Source organism: Syngnathus acus, chromosome 2, assembly GCF_901709675.1.
Source record: "Syngnathus acus chromosome 2, fSynAcu1.2, whole genome shotgun sequence".
NCBI classification, from domain to species: Eukaryota; Metazoa; Chordata; class Actinopteri; order Syngnathiformes; family Syngnathidae; genus Syngnathus; species Syngnathus acus.
The window spans coordinates 11,821,779-11,845,434 of record NC_051088.1 but is presented as its reverse complement, the minus strand read 5'-3'; the positions used below and the strand labels follow the sequence as shown (position 1 = coordinate 11,845,434).

The 23,656-nt window shown below is 41.4% G+C and overlaps 2 protein-coding genes across 2 annotated transcripts; one reads left to right on the top strand and one right to left on the bottom strand.

The window, feature by feature from the left end:
• Positions 1-1,748: 1,748 nt before the first annotated feature.
• Positions 1,749-7,146, bottom strand: sox18 (SRY-box transcription factor 18). Its single transcript, XM_037242478.1, has 2 exons — positions 6,383-7,146; positions 1,749-4,740 (listed from the first exon to the last, which is right to left on the bottom strand). The coding sequence occupies exons 1-2, from the start codon at positions 6,759-6,761 to the stop codon at positions 3,509-3,511; spliced, it is 1,611 nt and encodes a 536-aa protein (XP_037098373.1). The 5' UTR covers positions 6,762-7,146; the 3' UTR covers positions 1,749-3,508.
• A 12,109-nt stretch (positions 7,147-19,255) lies between these two features.
• Positions 19,256-23,379, top strand: tcea2 (transcription elongation factor A (SII), 2). The gene is made up of 10 exons (XM_037245696.1): positions 19,256-19,458; positions 20,006-20,068; positions 20,302-20,407; positions 20,751-20,841; positions 21,043-21,152; positions 21,338-21,394; positions 21,520-21,674; positions 21,757-21,903; positions 22,002-22,073; positions 23,042-23,379. Exons 1-10 carry the CDS (start codon positions 19,390-19,392, stop codon positions 23,048-23,050), a joined length of 879 nt encoding a protein of 292 aa, XP_037101591.1. The 5' UTR covers positions 19,256-19,389; the 3' UTR covers positions 23,051-23,379.
• The last annotated feature ends 277 nt before the right edge of the window (positions 23,380-23,656 follow it).

Genomic DNA, 23,656 nt, shown 5'->3' with positions numbered 1-23,656 from the left:
ATGCCGTGTTTTGCCTATGGGGCCACATATACAAATTATTAAGATTATTTTTTTTTTTTTACTTGACTTAGCACAAGCATGTTCTTTTTTTTAATTATACTGTCTACAGCGTTAATAAAAGTTTTGTGATGGTGACAGTTTGACCCTGCTGTATTAGAATAGCCAATTTGGCACATGTTGAGCGAGTGGGACTCGAGCTCGACTTGATTGACTATCCATATATTTTTCGACCAGTGTTCCAGAACAAATGCTGCAATTAAATTATACCGCTAATAAAAATTATTTTAAATTGGAGACATCAAGGCATGGACTTGGTTTGGATACTGGTCACGTTTGTTTCAACAAATGGAAGCCAAAAGCTATTTACATTGACGCTTTGAATTTTTTGACTCTGAAACCAGGCTCCTGTGTTTATGAAGTGTTTATTTTGTAAAATTCCATCATAAAATAGTATAGAAGCACATTACAGACCACCCAAACATTCAGTAAAAGAAAACAACAATAGACAAACAAAAGAACTACGTCGGCAAAATGTCCCTGCCAAACAGATTGTGAATGGCTGGGAAAAATCCTTCTCATAATTTATTTATGCTGCTTCAGAAAATGTCCTTTGTATCAATCCTCAAATGTTATGTGTCCTTTTTGTCCCGCCACCCAGACCTCACTGCAAATAATTACAACCAAAAGCCTCAGAGATATTGCATGACTGCAAAGAAATGCCCCTCTGATGTTCTCTGTGTGTCACAACTAATTAAAGTGGGAACAAAATGCTGGCAAAGAAGAACAAGGCCTTTTTCAGAATGTTGCTTCTCCAAGTGAACTTCAACCCTCCGAGGACACACTTGGAAATATGAATTCGGCCACAAGGAACAGTGTGGTAAATATTGTACAACATACTTGATATTCTTCTACTGTGTCATATTTAAAATGTATTGTGTGTGGCTTTAATGCACAACAGATGTAGGGAAAGATCACATTCCCCATTGCTGCTTGCAACAAAACTACATGTTGTATAAACATCTACAAAAAAAGGCTTGGTTTGTCATTTTTCCCAGCACAGACAAAACCACAAATTCCCGTTACACTCCGCAGTAAAACGGTGAATTTGGCTGAAAGGGAAACCGTTTCTTACGTTGAGTGAAGGAGAACTTGTATCAGATCTGTCGTTTTTTTTTTCCCAATTAGGTCACAAACGCAAAAAGATTACGTGACATTTTCATACAGATCAAATTGCTCGTTAGCTTAGCTTAGCATAAAGCTGGAATTAAATGAACAGAATCAGTCGAGATTCAACATGCCTTGGGGGCAACATTTCCTACGGCAAAATTATTCATTATACATGCGTACGCATTAGCAAATTAGCATTTGCATTCCCGAACATAAAAAGTCAGCACAAAAGTAGAGGCAGTGGACTTCATTATTTCAGTGGACTTGTAACTCAATAAATAAATACATTTCCAACATGAACATAATTTTGTTTGCATAGAACATGTGGCTATTTCACATATTCAGCTTTAACATGAACTGTTTGGAATATCCTGTACATTACTTTAAATGCAATTTTGATGTGCGGAGATTTACAAAAAAAAAGCATCACAGCTTAGAGGCGTAGCTTGCCTGAGGCAAATTAAGCAAATACATCCTCAACCCTTTATTTAAAATAAAAATCTTTTTTTTGTACAAAACACTTAAAAAGTAAGGACATTTTGATTTGAAATTCTATACAGCAAACACATTAAACCCAGTGCAGAGAACAATTCATACTTTAATTTCTCCTTCACAGAATTACACACACACTATATATTATACACAATTAAAGTCTACATCAAATCAGGCGTTCCAAACGTGCTAGCAAGCCAATCAATTAAAAAAGAGAGCATTTTCCTCTTGTAGTATGTAATGTGAAGAAATGAGGCCCATGCTGGGAAATAACATTGCATACTGATCTTACATATTGTGTTAGCATGAGCACCGAGTGCCAATGTGAACAGACCATGTGGTTTACAGACCATGAACAAAACATGGCAATAATCACTGGCCTTGTATTATCTGTATTTCCACGTTTTTGTTGTACTTCTTTCACATTGTGGCCAACTCTGGCTTGTACTTCCCAAGAAAAAGACTAATCCCAGAGCTGATTGAGATCTTGGAATTTGAAAGTTTCCATGATCTACAGAGCTCCATCTTTTTTTTGCATACAGCTAAACAAGAGAGATGTTTGAGACGACTACTGATTAAAAGGAAACAATTCCTAATCCGCGCAAGGGTCAGATTTGCCAAAAGACATATTGGCACAGAGTGAGGAAATAAGAAATATATTACAAATCCCGCGCAGGAACAACCCTAAAGCCTTCTTGTAAAACATCCGAATAGTTTGTGGGAGACCTCGGTGGTCCATCCCGGCTTTGTGGCTGAGGCTTTCCCGGAAACACGCACATTGATGTTGGATCGAGTTCTCCTCTTAGCTCTCTTTTTCTCCTGAGTTTGGCCTTCAAGCGGACATTAAATAAGCGCCTTTGATTCATCTAAACCTCACGACCACGAGGTATTTGCCTTTGACCTTGCTAGATGTCCTCCAGTTTAATAGGGAAGTCTTTCAGTTAATTAGTAGTACACGTCAGTGTTGCATTGTCGCAGTACTTGAATTATTCATTTGTACATATCGTCGGTGTCGGGCGGAAGCCGCGAAGTGTCAAAATGACAACTTCACAGGAACTTGAAAGAAACGCCAGCTTGTTTTGAGTTCCGAGGCACCACTTCATTCAGGTTGAATTATAGCTTATATTGCTATTGCACACTTACACTACCTAAAAAATGAAATATGCTCAAATAAAAACCCGCTGACACTGATTAAAAAAGTTCCCACTGTAAAAAACACCTTTGAAAACTTCACAAAAGCAAACGACTGTCCTGTGCTGCACTATTTGCTGGTCCACCTTCTGTGCGCTCCCTCCTTTTCTGGCGAAGGCACGCCCCGAGCGAGTATCCCGGCCGAGGCAACGGGCTCCCCGGCTGAAGCTTAGTAATTAAGTTGCGTTCAAGAGCGGCAGTGTTTGCCTGTGTTCATATGTTTCCAAGTTATTTCCATTGCTTTAAATTGACTAAAATTGCATAAAATTTACAGACAAGGTCCATTAGGATTGCTTTGTGAAATTTGACGATATTTGGACATAAGAGGCTTCCGCCGGACAGCGACGATATATATTTTTTTTAGATTTTAAAAGGTTTGGGTGTTGTAATCCCTCATTCAAAGAGATGAACAATTGCATTGCATCACAAATGCTAATATGGGGACATTCTAGGCCACCCTGTTGTCAACTAGAAACATCCTAGCACATTGTAGCCCAGGATTCCATGATGAGCCAGTTTTTTCTTTTTTCAACTGGCACTTTTTTTCATGTTCCTTTGTGATCAAGGTTAAGAGTTGACCCAACGTGCGACTTCAACACAAACCATTAACTTTTGAGATGAACGAAACCAGACTCAGGTCCTTCCACACATTTTGGCATTAGCCAGTGATACATGCACTGTAATAGACAGCACTGCTAGCATCAGAAAGAGCAGATATAAGAGGGCTGACTCCCTCTTCGCTGCCGCCATCTCTGTCAGCACTGCTAACGCCACCGCTACCACGCCAGATCAGGACTTTGGACCCAACCCCACCTTGTCCATAGGCTTCCTCTCGGTTCCTCGCAGTATTCACGTACTGGTCCAATTCATGCCTGTCCACCTCCGACCAGAATTCAGCGGAAGAAGTAGGCCCCATGTGAGCAGCTGAGTCCGCATTGGATGGGTCTGTTATATGCACAGGGGGAAGGAAGGATGAGCAGGAAGTTGGGGAGGGCTCAGGAGGAGGTGAAAGCTGGCCCAGGTGAGTCGGGGGGAAAGCGGAGGCTGCGCTGCTGTACATTTGGCCGTAGTAGCTGACAGGAAGGGAGCCTTGGTGGGGTTTGATTGTCTCGTGGAGGCTGATTGAGGGCTGGGGATAGGAGACGGAGTCATGGGGAGGTGGTGGGCATTTCATGGGACTCCTCAAGGCGATATGGCGGCCTGAGGTTTGCGCTGGGTTCATCCGTGAACCATTTGAAGGAACCGGGCTCATACTGGAAGCCATGTTTGATTCAAGCGAAGCCATTCTGGGATTCCGACCTGCATTCAATGAGTTCGCTCCCACGTTCATTCCTGGACTCGGACTCTGTGCGGACGCACCGTGCATGGAGTTGAGGTGGTTGCCATAGTGATGGCTGTAATGTGGATTATGGTGGTGAGGATGGTGGTAGCTGTTCCAGCCTCCCATTCCTGCATCCTCCTGTGCATGCTGGGGGAAGAAGACTGGTTCATTTGCTCCGTTTTCCAGAACATCCAGAGGGGACATCTCCGGGGTGGGCAGGCCGTAACTCTCCAGTTCCTGGTGCCCCGGTGCCTGGAGGTCCCTGAAGTGGCCCAGAGAAGGTAGCAGGTGGTGGGAGTGATGGTTGTGGTGAGACACGTGTCCGTACGGAGAGTTTCCAGAGATGCCTTCTCCACCCAGGGGGACGATGGCATGACCCACACCATGGCTCTGAGCCAAGCTGTGAAGCAGGAGCCCAGGTTCGACGCGCTTGAGCTTCTTTGTGGTTTTCTTACGCCGAGGCCGGTACTTGTAGTTTGGATGATCCTGGAGATGCTGAAGGCGCAGACGTTCCGCTTCCTCTACAAAGGGACGCTTCTCTGTGGAATTCAGTGCCTTCCACGATTGGCCTGACAGACACGGAGAGTGGAGAGTTAAAATTGATTGCATGATTGATATGCAGAGTGACAAGCGGTCGGTTAGGCTGAGAGACTAGAACACTAGTTAAGGTTTCGGGGAAGACGGTGGCTTGGCTTTTGCAAAAATGCACTCTGGCAAAATGAAAAGAAAAAAAAAGCAGTGTATCTCAGCGGGAAGTGTGGATTGAACTGCGATCTCCTTGGCAAAATCAGCTGTTTTGTTGACCCACTCATCCGCTCACTTGCCATCGACCTATCTGTCATCTGATTTCCTCCTTGGCATGCTCACAAAATGACCTGCTTTAACCCTCGCAAAGTACTCACACTACAACCGCCACTGATTAACTGACTTATTGCAGATGGAAAAATAATCCATGGTAATTAGTTAAATTGATGGTTGGTAATCATTACTATTATAGTTTGACACTATATCAGCTACACTGAGTAACCAAAAAATGGGAAAAGGCTATATTTATTTATATTTCAATTGAAAATATTCAATGTAAAATTTATTATAGTGTGGATAAGGAAAATTATCTCTACAACAGCAAATAAAGTCAAATTTTATACTGACATGTTTTGACTTTATTTTGGCGGTTTTAAAAAGTTGTATGAAGAGAAGTCATGGTATGTATGAGGATTCCTTCATTCATATGTTTGCTTTAAACAATTTCATTGAAGCTATGCCCTGCCACAAAGGTGACGCCCAACAGTGCACCATATTTTATATGGCGTCCCAACGCCCGGCGAGATCCAATTTGCAGCGGTTTTGTGGTCAAGCCTTTGACTAAACGCTGACATTTATGACATAATGAGCACATGGACGCTGCGCAAAGTTAATTGATGCTCTGCTGCGACGTTTTAAGATAAAGAACCTACACAAAATCTTTATAATGATAGCTGATTATGCTACTTGTCCCCTTCAAAACAATAATGAAATTATGTATACACACACACACACACATATATATATATATATATATATATATATATAGACATTTTAAAACTTGATACAAAAACATATCTCGTTTAATGTCATAACTGAATTGCTAAGATTTGTAATGTCATCTAAACATACATAAAAAATCCGTATCCTCTATTTGTTGATCGTTAAATCTGAGATGCAGCAAACACCGCCTGTAAACATACAGTACACTACTTTGCAAAAGTTTAAGGTGAGCATAAAACTTCTTTTACATTAGAAATGCTATAATGATTACATATAACTTATTTTTAATTGCTTGATTAGAATAAAATTAGAAAACACAAATGAACCAGAATGTAATAAATGTTTCCAATCAAACACTACCCTAATGCATGCCGTAAAAGTGTAGTTCAAGCATGAATGTTTTGTGGGTAGTTTTTTTGTGTTATTTCTTATTATCTTACACTTGCAGTTATGCTCTCCTGAGTTCCTTAATAATGTGCTCTAAAAAGCACTTTTCACTTCAGGTGAAATGAGACCAGTAAACTCCTGTTATCTAAGAGTATGGAGTAAAAAAAAAATGTAAAAAACAATTTATTGTTTTATGAATTGCCTGAACTGAAAAGAATTTACAGAATTGGACGGTATCAGTGAAATTTGAAACATGAATATTCCAAGCAAACTTTTCAGAGACGATCGTTGTCTTACCGAGCATCTTGCTGAGCACAGCGTTGTGCAGGTCCGGGTTCTGCAAAGCGAGTCGTTTCCTCTCATCTTTAGCCCATACCATGAAGGCATTCATGGGCCTCCGGATCCTCTGCTCGGCCCCCACACCTTTGCCATTGCCCGAGACTCCCGCCAGATCTGGACTCTGGCCCCTTTCTGTGAGAAGGCCCCTGGGCTCTGCTCTCCTGCTGCCTCCGTGGTCGCTGGGAGAGCTGCAGTCTCCGGAGATGTTCTGCTCAAAACCCATTTCAAGATCAGAAGCAGGACTTGGGGTCCTTGAGGCCCACGCTGGGTTCACAAGGGACACCTGGCCAGAATGCAGCAGAGCCCCCCGAGACAAGCTGGGCTTGGTTAAATTCATTCCAGAAACGGAATACTTGCTGTCTACTTTGATTTTAGTCCAAGTTGAATTCTGCAAACGTCTGTCTCAGTTTGTTGGCTTGCAAAGATTTGGGGATAAGCGCGCTCGCGTTGATGAAGGGGAGACGGATTGGGAGAGTGTGATGGATTTGGACCACAAATCCCAAGTACAAACATGGAGATCCGATAGGGGCGGGGTAATGGGACGGAAAGCAAAATATTCCTCAGAAGATATTCCACCAAGTTTCTGCTTTTCCCACTGCCCTCGCTTTGAAGCGACTGCTTTGCTGGTTCTGAACTGTCTGACTCACTTGCTCGCGTCTGTCCTTCCCGCGAGGAACTTTCAGAACTTGTGGCCGGAGTTCGCCGACCCACGCTGAGCATATTTTTATATGTATATATATATACACACACACACACACACACACACTCACACACACACACACACACACACACACACACAGTTGCAAGCACACACGCGCACACGCCAAAGGCCAATGACACGCACTCATAGATGTGAATTTAACCAATGAGATGCCGGGCAACTAGAAGGGGAGTGGACGAGTGTGTGCTAGCGTGTGTATGTATGTGTGTGTGTGTGTGCTTGAGGAAACGGTGGCGGTCGCAGAGGAGGAAAGAGGGGGAGGCAAAGTTTTTAGGACCACCAGAAACCAAGCACCCCCCCCACGCCCTGCTTTCCTCCATCCTTCACACACAGACACACGCACACACACGCACGCACACACACACTGCCCGCTGTTCAGGGGAGATGTAATCAGAGAGGTTCCATTGTTCCTGCCCAACCGAGAATTGACAGTCTCACACACCTCAGTACACACATTCAAGACACAGACACACACACACACGCACACACACGGACGGATGTACAGTATGTGCTTGCAGTGGAACCTGTCAAATGTCTTTGAAGTTGCATGATTTAAAATTTGACCAACACTCCAGCCATTGAAATGTCCATAAAAAGCCAGAACATTTTGCATTTCGCCAACTGAACCCACCACTAGTGCACATTTCTGTCACCGCCCGCATAGTTGTTCAGGTTTCTCTCAGTGGGCCGTTATGACTGCGAGACCTCAATGTTTAAGGACCCCATCATTTCAAGTTAGTATAAAAATGGATTTTGTCAAATAAAAAAACTTGCAATATATATTATTCATTCACTTAAGAATGAGGGGCACTTGAACCTGTATGGGACTCAAATATACGGAATAAAAAAATTGCGGTAAATACTCTGCATGCGTTCCGAATCGACAGTGCATGTGATTAGTGACTGAGGCTTCAATGCAACAACAACAGGCAGTATTATGGTTGCAATTTGTAGATGGCATTATCACTTATGTTGCTTCCACATGTGTCTGTCACTGGCTCGCAACCTCGCAAAAATATATTGATGATGACAGCATTTGCATAAGTCTGCTGACAATGTTAAGGTCTGTTGCTGGCGGTGCTCCCGCGGGTTCCTCGGATGTCGTTGGGGGTCAAGTGCACGGTAGGTACAACAGCTACGGAGGCCAAGAAAGGCTTTGCTGCTACAAATCTACCCAGATGAAGGTATCAAACCACCTGTTCTGCAAGCGTAAACAAGTCGGTATTTCCGACATGAGTCTTCCACAGCCAGTCAGATTAAACAAAAGCTACCCGGATAAAGTTCAGCCTCACTCTGACCCGAATCGTCCGACGTGTCAGATTTTTGGACAAGCAGAAACAAAGACGGCAGGACGTCATCTCTAAACCGGATCGGGATGGAGGACAGAAGTTTATACAGCTACAGCTTAAGAACATGAAAAACGACTTAAAATGTAAAGCAAAACACTTTGATGAAATTTATTATTTCATTTTCAGTGATTCTATAAATATATATTATGACCATTGGCAGTTCTAGCAAGAATGACGCTGTGAGCCGCTAGTAAAAAAAAAATTAACTGGGCACGAAACTTTTGACATTTCCATTTCCTTCGTGCACTTGAGAATGAACACGTTAGCATATCATGCTCACACCAACTTTAGAACTTACACACGGTACCAAATTAATAACCTCAGTTTGCTGTTTTAGAACAATAAGAAATGTATTCTATAATTTAACATCACAAATGAAAGTACGTTCATTTGTAAGGAATTAAAGTTGGAGATGATACTAGACTTTGAAAATACAATTCTACAGATGTGGGGGACTTGAGTCGTCTTATGTTGCTATTTTATGACTTGCTTGGCAAAAAGGACTCAACTTAGCTCAATCTTTGTTTGTTGATGACACCACGGCATCATTAACTGGCACTCTGATGAATTACAACCAATTGGGCTTAATTCTGGAACAAATTTAAAATTCCACTTTAGAATGGGTGTTTGGAGTTGACTGGACACTATTCTGTCCATTGAATCAGTTGAATGAAGCTTCCACTTCAGATACACACTCACACGCATACCTCAATATGTCTTATATGACACTGAAAATGTCAAAATATTGCTTTTTTATGTCATCGAGAGACCACTCAAGTTGAATATGGCAGGATATGTGTGTGTGTCTGCCATGGACACTCCCTCAGCCTTCCCCACAATGAAATGGCGAACGCACACACACATATGGCTCCAGGGGGTGCTGCAGTGGCGTCTCGCAGCCTCCTGCTTGACCACCAGGAAGTACCCCTCCTAACAGATGCTGTGTGTGTGTGAGTGTGTGTTTTCAGAAACAAAGTCTCAGCATTTCACGAGTGCACGTCGTTTTTTTGTTTTTTTTAAACATTTTTTTCCCTTTTAAATTATAAATCTGCACAGTCATCTTTAAAACCACACAAATAAGAACTTTCTAACTGAGTACAAGTATGCTACAGTATTGTTCAGGTGTCAAACTCAAGGCCAGGGGCATTTTAGATAATGCTGAGCAAACACTTTAAAATGATTGATAGTTGAATAAACGACTCTCCTTTGACTTTTGGCTTCAAAAGTAGCCATCCATCAATTATAATAATATAATGGGACATTTACATAATTTTCACCATCCTAAGATCGCACTGAGGGAAACAGTAATGCCACCACAAATATTAGTTTGACACCTCGCCTTTATCGGGTGACCTTGCTAACATACATGTTTCTTGTATCAAGTTAAGACAGACTTTGTAACATATTGTGTTGAAGCAAATATAAGTGTGTGTGTGTGTCTGTGTGCGAGATGGAACCACACCTTTGCGTCAAGGAAATTTGGCATCAACTGTAGACTTGGTGGCTAGAGAGGAGACAGAATCAAGGAGGGAGGACGAAGCAGAAAGCCAGTAAGTGCTGATACAACCCCCCACCCACCCACACACACACACACACACACCCACCCACCCACCCACACACACACACACACACACACACACACACGGACGTGGGGACACAATGGCATCGCCAAGCAGGCGTGTTTACTTGTGTGAGTGTGAACGTGTTTATGTGTGGGAGAGGTCATGTTCACACACACGTCTATTTTTGAATGCACTGAGTGAGGGAAGTGTGTGTGATGATGGATTGAGACACACAAATACACACATACACACTTCCAGCGCAGGTCGCCACGGGAATCCCCCGACACTATCACCCACTGACACATGCGCATTGTTCTGCAGTGGCACCTCCTACAGTCACAAACGAGCGTATAAACAAGTTCACCGCTGTTTGACGAAACTAAAGTGTAAAAATGTTTGCACTTGGGAGTAGGAAGACATTTGCGTCACGATAGTATCACCTACTGGTGTTTCTTAGGTACTGATGCGTGCTGCATGCGTCTTTTGGTTTGTGGTTGCCTTGTTTGATACTCAATGCTAGTTATGAAACAGGAAAAAACATCTACTAACTCACCAATCTGATTGTCGCTCTATTGTTATTTACAAAAGATTGGTAATTGAATTGTATTGCTCATTGCCAGTGACGTGCGGTGAGGGTCAGTGCCCCCGCGGTAAAGTTTGTCCGGCACCTAACCGTGTCACAAAAAACGTTGGGGAACGCTGCTCTAGTGTGGCTTATTCATTATTTAATTTGAACTATTTTAATTCAAATCTCATATCAGCAGTCTTCACACATAAAAACACTCAATAAAGCACATGGAATCAAAAACTTGTTTTCGATCGTGCGTACCACTCCGTTCCGAAGTCCCGTTGTCCGAATCAACCCTTTTAACTCCGGAGTTGCTCTTCCTTTACTGATGACCTCCTGCTTCGACCGAAAATCCATCGTTGAAGATCGTTTGGATATGTAATCCTCCATTGTAAAACGAAATGTAAAAACGGAAGAAAAAAGACCGAATGTAAAACTAAACAAATGGACGACTGCTCCTCAGTTGTTCACTGTAAATTTGAACTGGAGATCTCTTATTCTACAGGTAGGCGCATGAAGCATCCCGGGATCACTAGCACCACCTGCACGGCTGGAGAACCTTTTTTCGCAGCCTGCGTAAGGTCTCTTTGTTCATCTAAAGCAGGGGTCTCCAAACTACGGCCCGCGGGACACCTGCGTTTGACGTCCCCTTAGCACCCCCCCCCCCGGAAGAGAAGCGAACGCGCAGCGTTTGACGTCCCATTAGCAACCCCCCCCTCCGGAAGAGAAGCGAACACGCAGCGTTTGACGTCCCATTAGCACCCCCCCCCCCCCCCCCCCCGGAAGAGAAGCGAACGCGCAGCGTTTGACGTCCCATTAGCACGCCCCCCCCCGAGAAGAGAAGCGAACGCGCAGCGTTTGACGTCCCATTGTTCGTTTTACTTTCCTTTACTTTCGCGTGTTAGCACGATTGCGAATTAGCATCTTTCCGCTAACTCGTTAGCCTGTTTTTTGGAACTAATTATCCGCGATAAACGAGGGATTACTGTATTATTATTAATGGTTAGGAATCACATCTTTAGATAATAATCTACTACCAATTAACATCGCAACTGTTGTATTGGCAAAGATTGTCACATTGTGTCAACGTCTTATCTTAGTTTAATTTCTGTGAGGAAATACGTGGTGACTCTTTTGTATTGAACACAGATGTGGATGGAGTAGCTCACGTAGGCATCGAAACGGCGGCGGCAGGCGTGTAACATTTCATGTATTCGCTCTTTGTTTCACAGGCAAACTGTAGCCTGTTTAGTCTGCACATGTCCACTTATCGTTCATTTCACCAACTTTCTCCTCTGGACTCGACTTTCTGTAAACTCCCTACATTTCTCACTCCTGTTTAGTTTCCGTCGCCACGCGAATATCTGTGGCCCATCGAGCGAGCGTTTCCGAACAAGAAGAGAAAGCGAGATTGGAGCGAGGAGGTGGGAGATGTTGGATTGTTCGCTACTACGACGGCAGCGGGCTGGGAGGTGAAGTGTTGTTTTTTCTCTTTGTGGTGTGCCAGTCACGTCTATTTTTTTCTTTTGTGGTCAGCCTGTGGGAACTGCTGAATGAGATGGAGTGATTCCTCAAGTCAATGCTATCAGGCTGAGACACACTCAAACAGTGGTGTGGGGTGCAGAGGACACCGGGGAGCAGGATGGGCTGACTGTGGGCTCGGCAAGCTGCAAGGAACGTCATCTTGATAAGAGCCTAAAGCAACAATCAGACAACATAGAGCGACCCAATCTAGCCTTTACTGACTAACTCGACTTTTTATTCTTTACACAAGAACCTCTAACCTCTTTTCTAGTTATGCAAATAGAAATATTTTCCAGAGGTAAAGTATTATCATCATAAAACAAAATACAAATAAAATGCAAAATACATAAACTGTTAAAGGACCCAGATTAGAGATTGACAAGGGAGCTTTATTGGGAATGAGAGATAATCGTGTATTTCTATAGTGTATCAATATTTCCATCATGTTACTGTTTTAACTCACTGTATTGTGAATAGGACCATTCAACCAAGACTAAGGATAATATGAAGAATCAAATCAGCATAAAAAAATCGGAATGATATTGTCTGTGCATTGGTCAGGTATCAGCCTGCTAAATTGATTATGTCGATTATTGTTTGATAAATGGGGCTGACACAAGTGGCAGAGTTTTGAGTTACTCCGTGGGTGTTCAGTTGTAAATTCAATAGAACGTACTTCTATGTCCTATGAGTCATCTGAAAATAAATAAAAAAGGATTTTCCATGCAGCTGAATAAAGATTCTACAGTACGTAGCTATTTAATTAAATAGGCTGACAAACCTATACAAATGCGAGACTTAACCTCTAAACCGCACATTTTTTGGGGGGGATTGTTGTCCTGCTCAGACCTAAAGTTGTGTACCAGATGACCGAGCGTGATACGTCAAGATTTAGTGTTCAGTGGTTTTCATTGGATGAAGGCGAGACGGGAAAAATCCCGGGAATCTATCTTTAATTGTTTCGTCATGTCACATGTATGTAGGTGGTCTCGCAAGATATTCCAGTGAGCTCTTTACATGCTGTGGCTAATTTAACGCATTATGACTTATGGCCTACCACTTCCCAAATCATACACTTTGTTTTTATTTCAGTTTCCTCCTTTAAAAGCATCTTGCGGTTAGATTCACTTGGAATAATCCATTATGTTTTGGTCACATTTACAGTATAATTTCGGTTAGAGCAGTAAATAATAACGCCATGTTACAAACCAGATGGCGGAATGTTCGTTAGAACACATGAAAGAATTTGCCTCCAAGCGCAAATTGCTTGTGACATTTGGACAAAAAGACAAAATGTTCCAGCTCCACGAACGCCGCCGGTAGTGTCAACGTATTGACAACATAACCACAGCAGCATGAGGACTTCCAAAACATGAAATCAGTCAAACAAGTGAATGAAGCATGATAGTTTCACTTGAAGTATGGATATGTTTACGTTCCAACAAGAAATATTAACCGTTGTTGTAGTTTTATGGTGATTTCACCGGGAACAATTTACAACACATTTACCGTAATTTTCGGACTATAAGTCGCACCGGAGTATAAGTCGCACCAGCCATAAAATGCCCAAAAAAGTGAAAAAAACCCATATATATGTATATAAATCGCTCCTGAGTATAAGTCGCCCCCCCACCCAAACTATGAAAAAAAAACCGCGACTTATAGTCCGAAAATTACGGTACTTCAAACAGCTGAATAAAAAACACACACAATGACAAATAAAGAAAAGTTTCAGGACTGCAGCAAACGGTGAAAGCTTTCCAGGAGGTATCTGGCCTACAGAAAATTACCCCAAGAGCACAGCGAAGATTAATCCAGATAAACACATCTTCTCAGAAAAAGAACATCAGTAAGTAACATGCTGGGGCTGTTTTGCTCCTTCGGGACCTGGACGACTTGCTGTGGTTGATAGGACCATGAATTCTGCTCTCTTCCATAAAATTAGTTCCTAACCTCAACCCGAAGCTCACTTGAATTCTTCAGCAGAATATCGATCAAAAACACACCAAGCAAGTCAACTTATGAATAGCTTTAAAAAGAACAAAACGAAACGAAAATTTAGAGTGGCCTAGTCAAAGTATGGACTTGAATCCAAGTGAAATGCTAAAAAAGCCGTCCATACTTGAAAGCCTTCCAGTTTTGTGCTGAATTTAAGCAATTTGGTGGGAAAAAGTAGGCCAAAATATCACCTTATTGATGTGAAAGATTCATTGATGGTTATAAAAAATGGTTGAGTTCAGTTGCTGCGGACCCAATCAGTTATCAAGTTTGGGGGCAAGTACTTTTTTAAATTTTAGAATGAGAAGACAAATTATGTGAAGCCAATTATCAATTTAAGTGCCCTCTGTTTTTGTTTTACTATTAGCAATTGTTTATTTATTTTGGATTTATATTTCTTCTGCAGGAGACTACCTAAGGCCCTACTTTTTCTCTCAAGCCAAGTGATTGCAGGGGATAAATGCTATGTTCAACGTTTCATCCTGTTTGGGCAGAGTTTTTAAACCTTTGCTTGGACTACAAACCTCAGTTAGGAAGTGAAACTATCTATTTTCTCTGACACTTGTTCCTTATTAGGGTCACATATAAGATGAAGTCTATCCTAGTTGACTTTGGGCAAGTGGTGGGAAACACTGTGGACTAGGCGCCACTTAGTCGCAATGAGTCTACTTATATTAGTTGTCATATTAATACAATTGAGAAGGAACACATCTTCTCATCGTTGAAGGATGACTTCCCAATCAGCTTTCAGCTTTGGTGAAAGCAGAGTTGACTGAGGACAACAAACAAGTGACAGCGAACTCAGAGGCTCCGGTTCAGTCACCACACACTTGGCACACAAGTTTTCTTGTGGTTGCTGCAACTATGCAGACTATGTTAAAAATGGTGTGTGCGTGTGCGTGTGAGGTCTATAAGACTTGCATGCAAGTGCTCATGTTTGTGACCCCACACTGAGTCTATAATGTTTATGTTGATGTCAGTGGTTTTGTATCACTCTAATTACGTCTGTCTGTCTGTCTGTCTGTCTGTCTGTCTGTCTGTCTGTCTGTCTGTCTCTGTCTGTCTCTGTCTGTCTGTCTACAAAATACAGGAAAAAAATCTGGACTGCTAGCCAGACATCACAGGGGACACAAACATCCACCACTGCCCCCCCCCCACACACACACGCAAACATACGCATTATTTTGCAAAAAAAGCCGGTTTTGGGAATGTAGGAGGAAGGTGGATGGATGAAAAGACTTTTTAAATGATATAGTTTAAAAAATTAAACAGAGGAGGATCCATTAAAAACAGCTGACATGAGCATTGTGTCTGAAAAACAAAACACAGACATACAGTACATACAAGGAATAATCTCTTAAGTGTCTTTGAGTGAAAGAGGGTGAGCGCACTATGGACAATTACACACATTTTCTGCATCCGACTATTGTCCTGCCGCACTTTGTTCGCGCAGTGTAAATACACTTACAAGCTGGCACACGTAAAACGTGCAGCGCTTGCGCTGACAGAGTTTATACAAACCTATAGAGTGTGTGCGTGTGTGTGTTTGCGCTCGTGTGCACGTTTTGTAGAAGAAAGGCCGTTTCTGGGAATTGTGCTGCTGCCGCACTGACGGCTAACTGCAGGGTGGATCGTGTGTGTGCGCGCGCGTATGTTTTCTTTTTTTCAAACATGCAGAGAGATTAGAGCAGGTTTTCAACACCGCAGGTCCCTCAAATCACACACCCTCATTTGACCTATATGCAACGTTGCTTGCTAACATACACACTCGAACACGATAATGAGGGCAGGCATGCTGAAAAGGGACAAAGCCTGTTACTTCAAGACGAAGCTGATTGAAAGTGACAAAAACTTACCAGAGCTACCGCATGGCAAATGTGCAGTGCAACCTCTAAGGTCAAACGCAATTTATTCCGGGATGTTGGTCACCTTTCGATTTGTTCATACCTAAAAATAATTTTCCCATAGAAAATAATGTGTGTGTCGTGTACGCTGCTCCATGTTTTTTGCTGAAGCTAGAGAAAACAGTTGACAGAAAGTGTGCAACAATCCAAAGTCAGGGGTTGATGTTGAGACGTCCGTGTTTTGTTACCTGCAGTGACGTGAGGAGAGGTCTGGCCAACAAACTGGTCATGTGACGTCCAGACTGAAATTGCTGGACACATTTACAATCATCGAGGAAGAATGCAGCCCACAATAGCTAGAAAGGCTCCATCCATCCTCCAGAGAGGACACTTCCCGTCTGACATCATGAACACAAGCCGCTGAATAGACTGGGGGGCAGGCGGCGGGAGGTGGTGCGGTTTGGGTGGAGGACAATTCCTGGTGCCCAGGGTTTGCTCCAGCGGCGGCACATTAAAGACAGCAGACACTTCCTGCTTGGGTGGCTCAATTGCAGAGACTCCATAGATCTCGTTGAAGTAGAGCAGTGTTTCCCGTGAGAGACGTTCAGCTGTGCCGTGGGAAATTGTCCAACATTAAATACAGAGTGCATTGTAAACAGGATCGCCAAACCACAGGTCAGTTAGCGCAAGGCCTGGTCAGCCCCTTGCTAATCGTGCATGCGTGGCAAATCGGAGAATCTTGAGATTTCATGTTGTGGCATCGGCACATACTCAGTTTATGTGTGTGTTGTTGTTAGTGTTGGCTCGTGAGTGAACGATTCGTTCTAAAGAACGATTTTGTTTTCAGTGAACGAGAGTGAACTTTTTTCAGTTCATATGACTTCAACCAGTAGGTGCCGGTAATGCGCGTTGAAGCTGGTGCCACCTCGCCGTAAATCAAAACGAAGAAGAAAATTACGTAACTTCCCGTTCACGAACAGTCGTGAATTGCATTTCCCGTTCACTAACTTTATATGAATAAATAATACATTTAAGATAAATATATAAATACGATGAAATAAAATGATACGGCTATTTCTTTCTTTCAGTAGGGATTTTTTGAGTTTTTCCTTGCTCTCTTGGGAGCTTAAGTTACTAACAGTGACACTATGACGGCTGTGGTGCGTTTTCGGTCCGATGGAAATGAGAGCACCTGGGAGAACCTGGATTGTTCATTTTTCACCAACGTAAAATACACAGTCAAGTCGAGACACCCCGACTGTGATAGCCACTCAGCCGCTGTCAGAACAGCAGAGCGTCTTTAAAAGTGACTTTGTTCTTAATGTCGCAATATTTTATAGAGCTAGTCTAAAACAGTAAACAAAGCCATATTGATTCTTTTGGATTTTGATCACAATCACTTTCAATAGTTTATTCCTTACACTGTCTAAAACCTTTTTTCAAAAACGGTCACTTTCATTTACAAAAGAAATACAATTGAAAGAATATTTAGTATTTATTTTTATTCAATTATTTGACTCTCCATACATATATAGGAATAGAACTTTACGTCTTTTGTTGTAATATACCGTAATTTTCGGACTATAAGTCGCACCGGAGTATAAGTCGCACCAGCCATAAAATGCCCAAAAAAGTGAAAAAAACCATATATATGTATATAAATCGCTCCTGAGTATAAGTCGCACCCCCACCCAAACTATGAAAAAAAAACGCGACTTATAGTCCGAAAATTACGGTAACTGATTTTAATATAGAAGCTGGTGTAACACTTAACAGATTTTTGTTGGTGGTGTGCCTCGAGATTTTTTCCAATGAAAAGGTGTGCCGTGAATGAAAAAAGGTTGGGAAACACTGAAGTAGAGAAACACTTCCTGGCGTCAGAGGTGACTTTGAATGACTCCATAGATCACAGGGAAAGTCCACTTCCTGAATTGTGCCACTGATAACTGGAATAAACACTTCCTGCTCCAGGTGGCTCCAATGTGCTATTACATTGTTATGGTTTGATACAAATCAAACGATATAAGCATGTGTATGTTTAATACAGAGAAAAATCAACTCGCTCGTCAGCCCAAAAATGTATGTGTAATATGAAAAATGAATAAATAATGTTTTCTTTGTCATATGACATATGTGGTTTCTGGCAGGGCCAACCATGGTTGACTGGTGAAGAATGTGGCCTGCAATTAATCAAGAGGCCCCAAATCTGATTCCCCTATTGTAGCTCATACTAGGGAGCCTAGCTAAAATTTCAGATGAATTCTCTGAGAAAAAAAAAAGGAAATTAACTATATGTACTTGCAAAGAGACAATCCACATTGTCTTTGAGATTTATGCATCTCACCAAATGGTGCGGCTCCACTCCTGCAGTATTCATTTTAGTAGTAGTTTGTGATGTGAGGCTGCCGTAGTGCAGAAACAAATCCAGCGTTTCTATAAACAATATTGTGTCACTCTCTAAAAGTATGTACAGTGATGATTTGGCGGGTGATTACTGTATCCAAAAAAAATCAAGAAAAGAAATGTTATCTTAACCAAAAAGGAAACAAAATAATTTATTCCTCTGCATTTTGGAAAATAAGAGACAAGATCAGCATCATTTTTTAAAATAATTTTGCATTTCATTCAACAAGAATCATAGTAAATAATAATTATTATTATTTGTTTTTATTATTTCAATGTTTTGTATGTTTTGTTTTGTAAATCAACTTAAAATGCCTGTTAAGTACTATAAATATCACTATCGTAATCTGTGAACTGGACCCCAACCATGCGGATTATAATTCATTATGACCACATCACCATTCATTATAAATTCATTATGAGCGAAATAAAATATAATTTCTTTGTACATTTATTTTTTACCCTCAATAAAGTCAGCATGTGATCAGAAAGCAGGTAACACTGACATCTAGCGGATGTAGTGAATATATGCGCATCTCAAAGATACTCGTTTCCAAAATTAGGTAACACTGACATCTAGCGGACATAATGAGTATATGCACATCTCAAAGTATACTGTTGTCTAGAGTAGGTAAACACTGACATCTAGTGTACGTAGTGAGTATGTGCACATCTCAATTGTATTCGTTGCTGGCTTCACGATTCACCCCAAATAATGTAACTTGAAACTTTTAACAGTAATGACAATATTGATACTCACACCGGTATTAATGTCAATTTATCACTTTACAGGTGTCGAGTAAAAAAAACCCACTAAGCGCTTCTAGAAGGTGGATATTAACTACAAGTCCCAGCATGCACCTGCGGTTTAGACGACAATGCCGCAGCTGGGCGCGACTCGCAGGGCACACGGCCAGCCAAAAAGGACTCACCTTGGACACTTGTCTTCCACATTCATGAAACATCTGGACGCCCAGACTTGGCAGTCCACTCGACATGTGCACAAACGGAGAAGTGGCACGCATCGGCAGAAAACTTGACAAGATGGTCCACAAGAACAACACGGTGAGTATCCGTCTCTCAAATATAAAAGCTGACATCAGCAATAAGGGATGCGTAAACAGTGATTGGTCAAAGATGCAGAGTACAAATCACTTGCACGTGTAATCAATGGTCACCCAAAATAAAATGGTGGAACAAAACAAAACACTAGACATAAAAAAAAAAACAACAACAACAACAGATAAATCAGTGTCCCAACCTTTGGGACCAAAGCACATTGCAGGCCGTATGCAGAAAATGTATTTCCTAGATTAATATTTTGAGTTATGTTATAAATCCATCAATAAAATTATGATATTCATTCTACAATTTGTTTCTCAGCTCAAGTGTCTCATTGAAGCTGAAATGACTGATTAAAACTGTAAAATTGCTGTCTGAATATTATTAAGTGGTTTGATTCCAACATTTAAAGTTCAAATGTCTGAGATGTGATCTGAGACCAACAATGGACCGGGACAGTTTTACAGTGGAATATTTTCCATATCCCAACAGTCTGAGATGCAAGCCAGGTCGATAACACATGGAATTGAGTGTCAAAAATGTCTCGCAGGATGGCGCTCTGGAACTGCTGAAGGGATTGAAGAACATGACAATGTCTCTGGAAACCCTGCAGGTTGATTTTAATTTAATGATCAATTATTCACTGGCGGCAGCATGTTTCATGAGTGGGTTTGGTGTGGTAATCTCTGCTCTGACCTTTCTGTGTTGAGTTTGCATGTTCTATCAGTCAAGTACTTAACAAAGCTCGCATGTACGAGGATGTTTTTGAATGTTTAAACCTGGGTGAAAACTCATGAAACATTAATAAAATGTTCATATAAAATTAATGTAATGTCATTTGTCCAGTCTACCAGAGTTGGAATGTCGGTGAATGCTGTAAGAAAAGTAAGTCCAGATGAGGAAGTACAGGATCTGGCCAAAGTGCTCATCAAGTCCTGGAAGAAATTAATAGGTGTGTGTTTTTGCAGTGGAACCTCTCGAGTCAAAATGACTTGCAATCCTTTTTATAAATCTGAAGCCCAGTAAGGAGAAGGAGCCAGATGGACAGTGTTTGTGTGTGCTTTATGTATACAGCTCAAACAATAACTATTTTTAATTATCTTATTGTTATGTTGTCAGGGAATGACCTAGCTAATTGTTATATTTCAAAAAATTAACTGCGTCACATGAGCCCCGCTCTAAAATGCAAGGCAATCAACTTTGGAGGTTCCCCTGTATTTACAAAGATTATAAATCTTCCCGTACTTAAGAGCTGGAGAAGCATAAATTGTTTTCATGTTCTTTCTGGTTGTCAGATGGCTCTAAGGGGAAGTCAGAAAAGAAGAATGACGCCTCTCCCGTGAGGACAACTTCCACATCCAAGGACTCGTGCAGCAGTGAGAAAAGGTGTGTTGTATAATCACTGCTTAATGTCAAGTTGTTGGATGCAAGTACGAACTAAATTAGCATTAGCTGCTGTGGATTTGTCAACACTAAAGGTTGCTGGTTATAAATTTCACTGACATAACTTAGGTTCGTGCTTTCATGTCATGATACTGTGTGACAATCTGTTAGGTGCTAATTTGTGATCATTTTTTAAAAATACAGCAGCAAGAAGTACTCGGTACTCAGTACATCATTCCCGGCCATTCCCCTCACCACAGACACTGTTCGGATTAAATCTCGAGAACTGTTGGTGGCGGCGCTACAAACTGCAGGTGAGGACTAATTTTCTTTGCAAATATTTCACTCGTACATCAAATTATTTGAATTGTATTATTTGAATTTTATTAGAGAAAATAATTATCCTGCATGATTGTGTGTTTGGAAATAAAATGATTTATAATTCACAAATTTGCAATTTCAAAAGAGGTCTAAAAATACAAAATATTATTTTTCTCAGATGACTACAAGAGCTTTGGAGTAGACTGCAGCCTACTTGCCGCGCAAATTGAGGAACATATCCTTTTTTTGACTCCATTGTTAGGAGAAAGTTAATTGTTAATTGCCACTGTTGCTAAGCTTGGAACGTCGGTACCGTGAGCTTGTGAGGGATTTGATGTCCTTGACAGCCGGGGCGCTCACAGATCTTCGAGGATTTCAAGTCGGTAGACATGAAGTATAAAGCCCGTCTACGGAGTAGAATCTCCAACCTGAAAGACCAGAAGAACCCGGACCTGCGGCGTAACGTTCTGTGTGGAAACATCTCAACTCAGCGCATTGCCTCCATGACGTCGGAGGTCCGATTGCCTAGCAACCACTGCTTGGACATGCCGTGTGGGTTTTGCACATGTATGTGTGCGCGTGTTTCTGCTGGAGCAGGAGATGGCGAGTGCTGAGCTGAAGAAGATGAGAGAGACTCTGACCAAAGAGTCCATTCGGGAGCATCAGCTGTCCAAAGTGGGCGGGAACGAGACTGACATGTTTGTGTGCAAAAAGTGTCAGGGCAAGGACTGCACATATACACAGGTACAAGTGCACACACACACACACACACTGTAAATCTGCACATCCGTCTGTTTTGTGCTCCAAATGCTATACATGCATGTGTGCTTTTTTTTTTGAAGGTGCAAACTCGCAGTGCTGACGAGCCAATGACAACCTTTGTAGTGTGTAACAACTGTGGCAACCGATGGAAGGTAAATGCATCATAGTCATCGTGGTGAGGGAGATTTTTACTTAACTGTAGAAAAACCAAGCGGTTATTGATTGAACATACAAACACACCACACCAAAGTCAAAAGTTTGGAAGGAAAAAAGGGAAACTGAACGTCATAGTTCAATGCAGTTTAAACAAGATCTTATCTCGTGCCAGCCCCTTAATTGTATTCCATTATATTTCACATAAATAATGACATTAGCAGTTTATTTATACCAAAGCAAAAGCAGAGGGAACAAAAAACACCTTCCTATTAACAAAATAGCTTGTAAACTATTTCAAATAAACATAATATATACGAGAACAAAAACAAACAATAGCTTGATGTAAGTATACTAAATAAGTTCACATGTCATAATTAAGCATGTATTTTGTGTATTTATCACATTTTTAAAAAACGTTTCAATACAATATTTGTTAGCCTCTTTTTGAACACAAGGGTAATGAATTAATGAACCCAATGTATTGCAAATAAGCGGTTCGGAAAATGGATGGATTGGTCATAATAAAATACCAGCTTCCCCATCAGGTGGCAGCAGAGACCAAACATTTTTGTCTTTTTTTTGCTTTCTGTATGCTCCCACGCTTAACTGCCATCCATTCATTTCCTATACTGCTTGGATTACAGGCGTGTATCCCACTAAAATAAGTCCGCCACTTTATAGAGCTTTATAGAGATTCATATCTCCATGTTAAAAACAAAAGAATCTGGAATAAGCTGATCTTGATATTAAAAATGGAGCCAGCAATCAAGACTCATGCTATATGCTGCTGTAATTGAATCCTTTTTATTCACCCAGGGCATCATGAATAGTAATTTAGTTTCTTCTTTAGTAACATATGGTTGGTGGAAAGCAAGTATTGACAGATGAAAACTCATTTTCTACTCTCTCTTCTTTCGTCTATCTGACAAAGATTTCTATTTTTTGTGGTTCCTTTGTCTTTCAGTTCTTCTAAGGAAATCTCGTGAGCTGTGCCATCATGATGTCAAAGAAGCAGCTGAGTTTTTGGTTTGAAGGGTCGCTTTGCTTTTTGTAACATTTCTAAAAGAAAAATAAATGTACAGCATGTATAATATATTTAAGAAACTAATGATGGTATATGTGGAGGAAAAAGTACAAGTTTGTATCTGTTGGTATTTTTTTTTAATATGAAGTAGCACGATGATAGACACCAAATCTCCAGTTATGAGGGTTTTGTGGACTCTCAAAATGTGTTCTCGTTTTTTTGCACACAATGTTGACCAATGTTGTGCCCAATAAAGTTGAATTACTGCAAAGTCCGAATGCTGATTCAATGATAAGTCCGTTCATACCAGTATTTGTATTTCTACGTGTGTACAGAATGTGCATATTTTTGGCATCCGCCAGCATTATTTGGAGTTCAGAGTACACCTTGGCCAGGTCAGGAAGCTTGAGTGGAAAACTAGTCACTCACTAGTGGAGGAGAGCGGGTGACACTTGCCTGTTTGTTGTGGAAACACGGCTGAGCTTCTTTCCATATATGAGCATGGGGAAGAGGCGGGTACCTGGGGTTCTGTGTGATGTCAGGGAGGCATCTTGG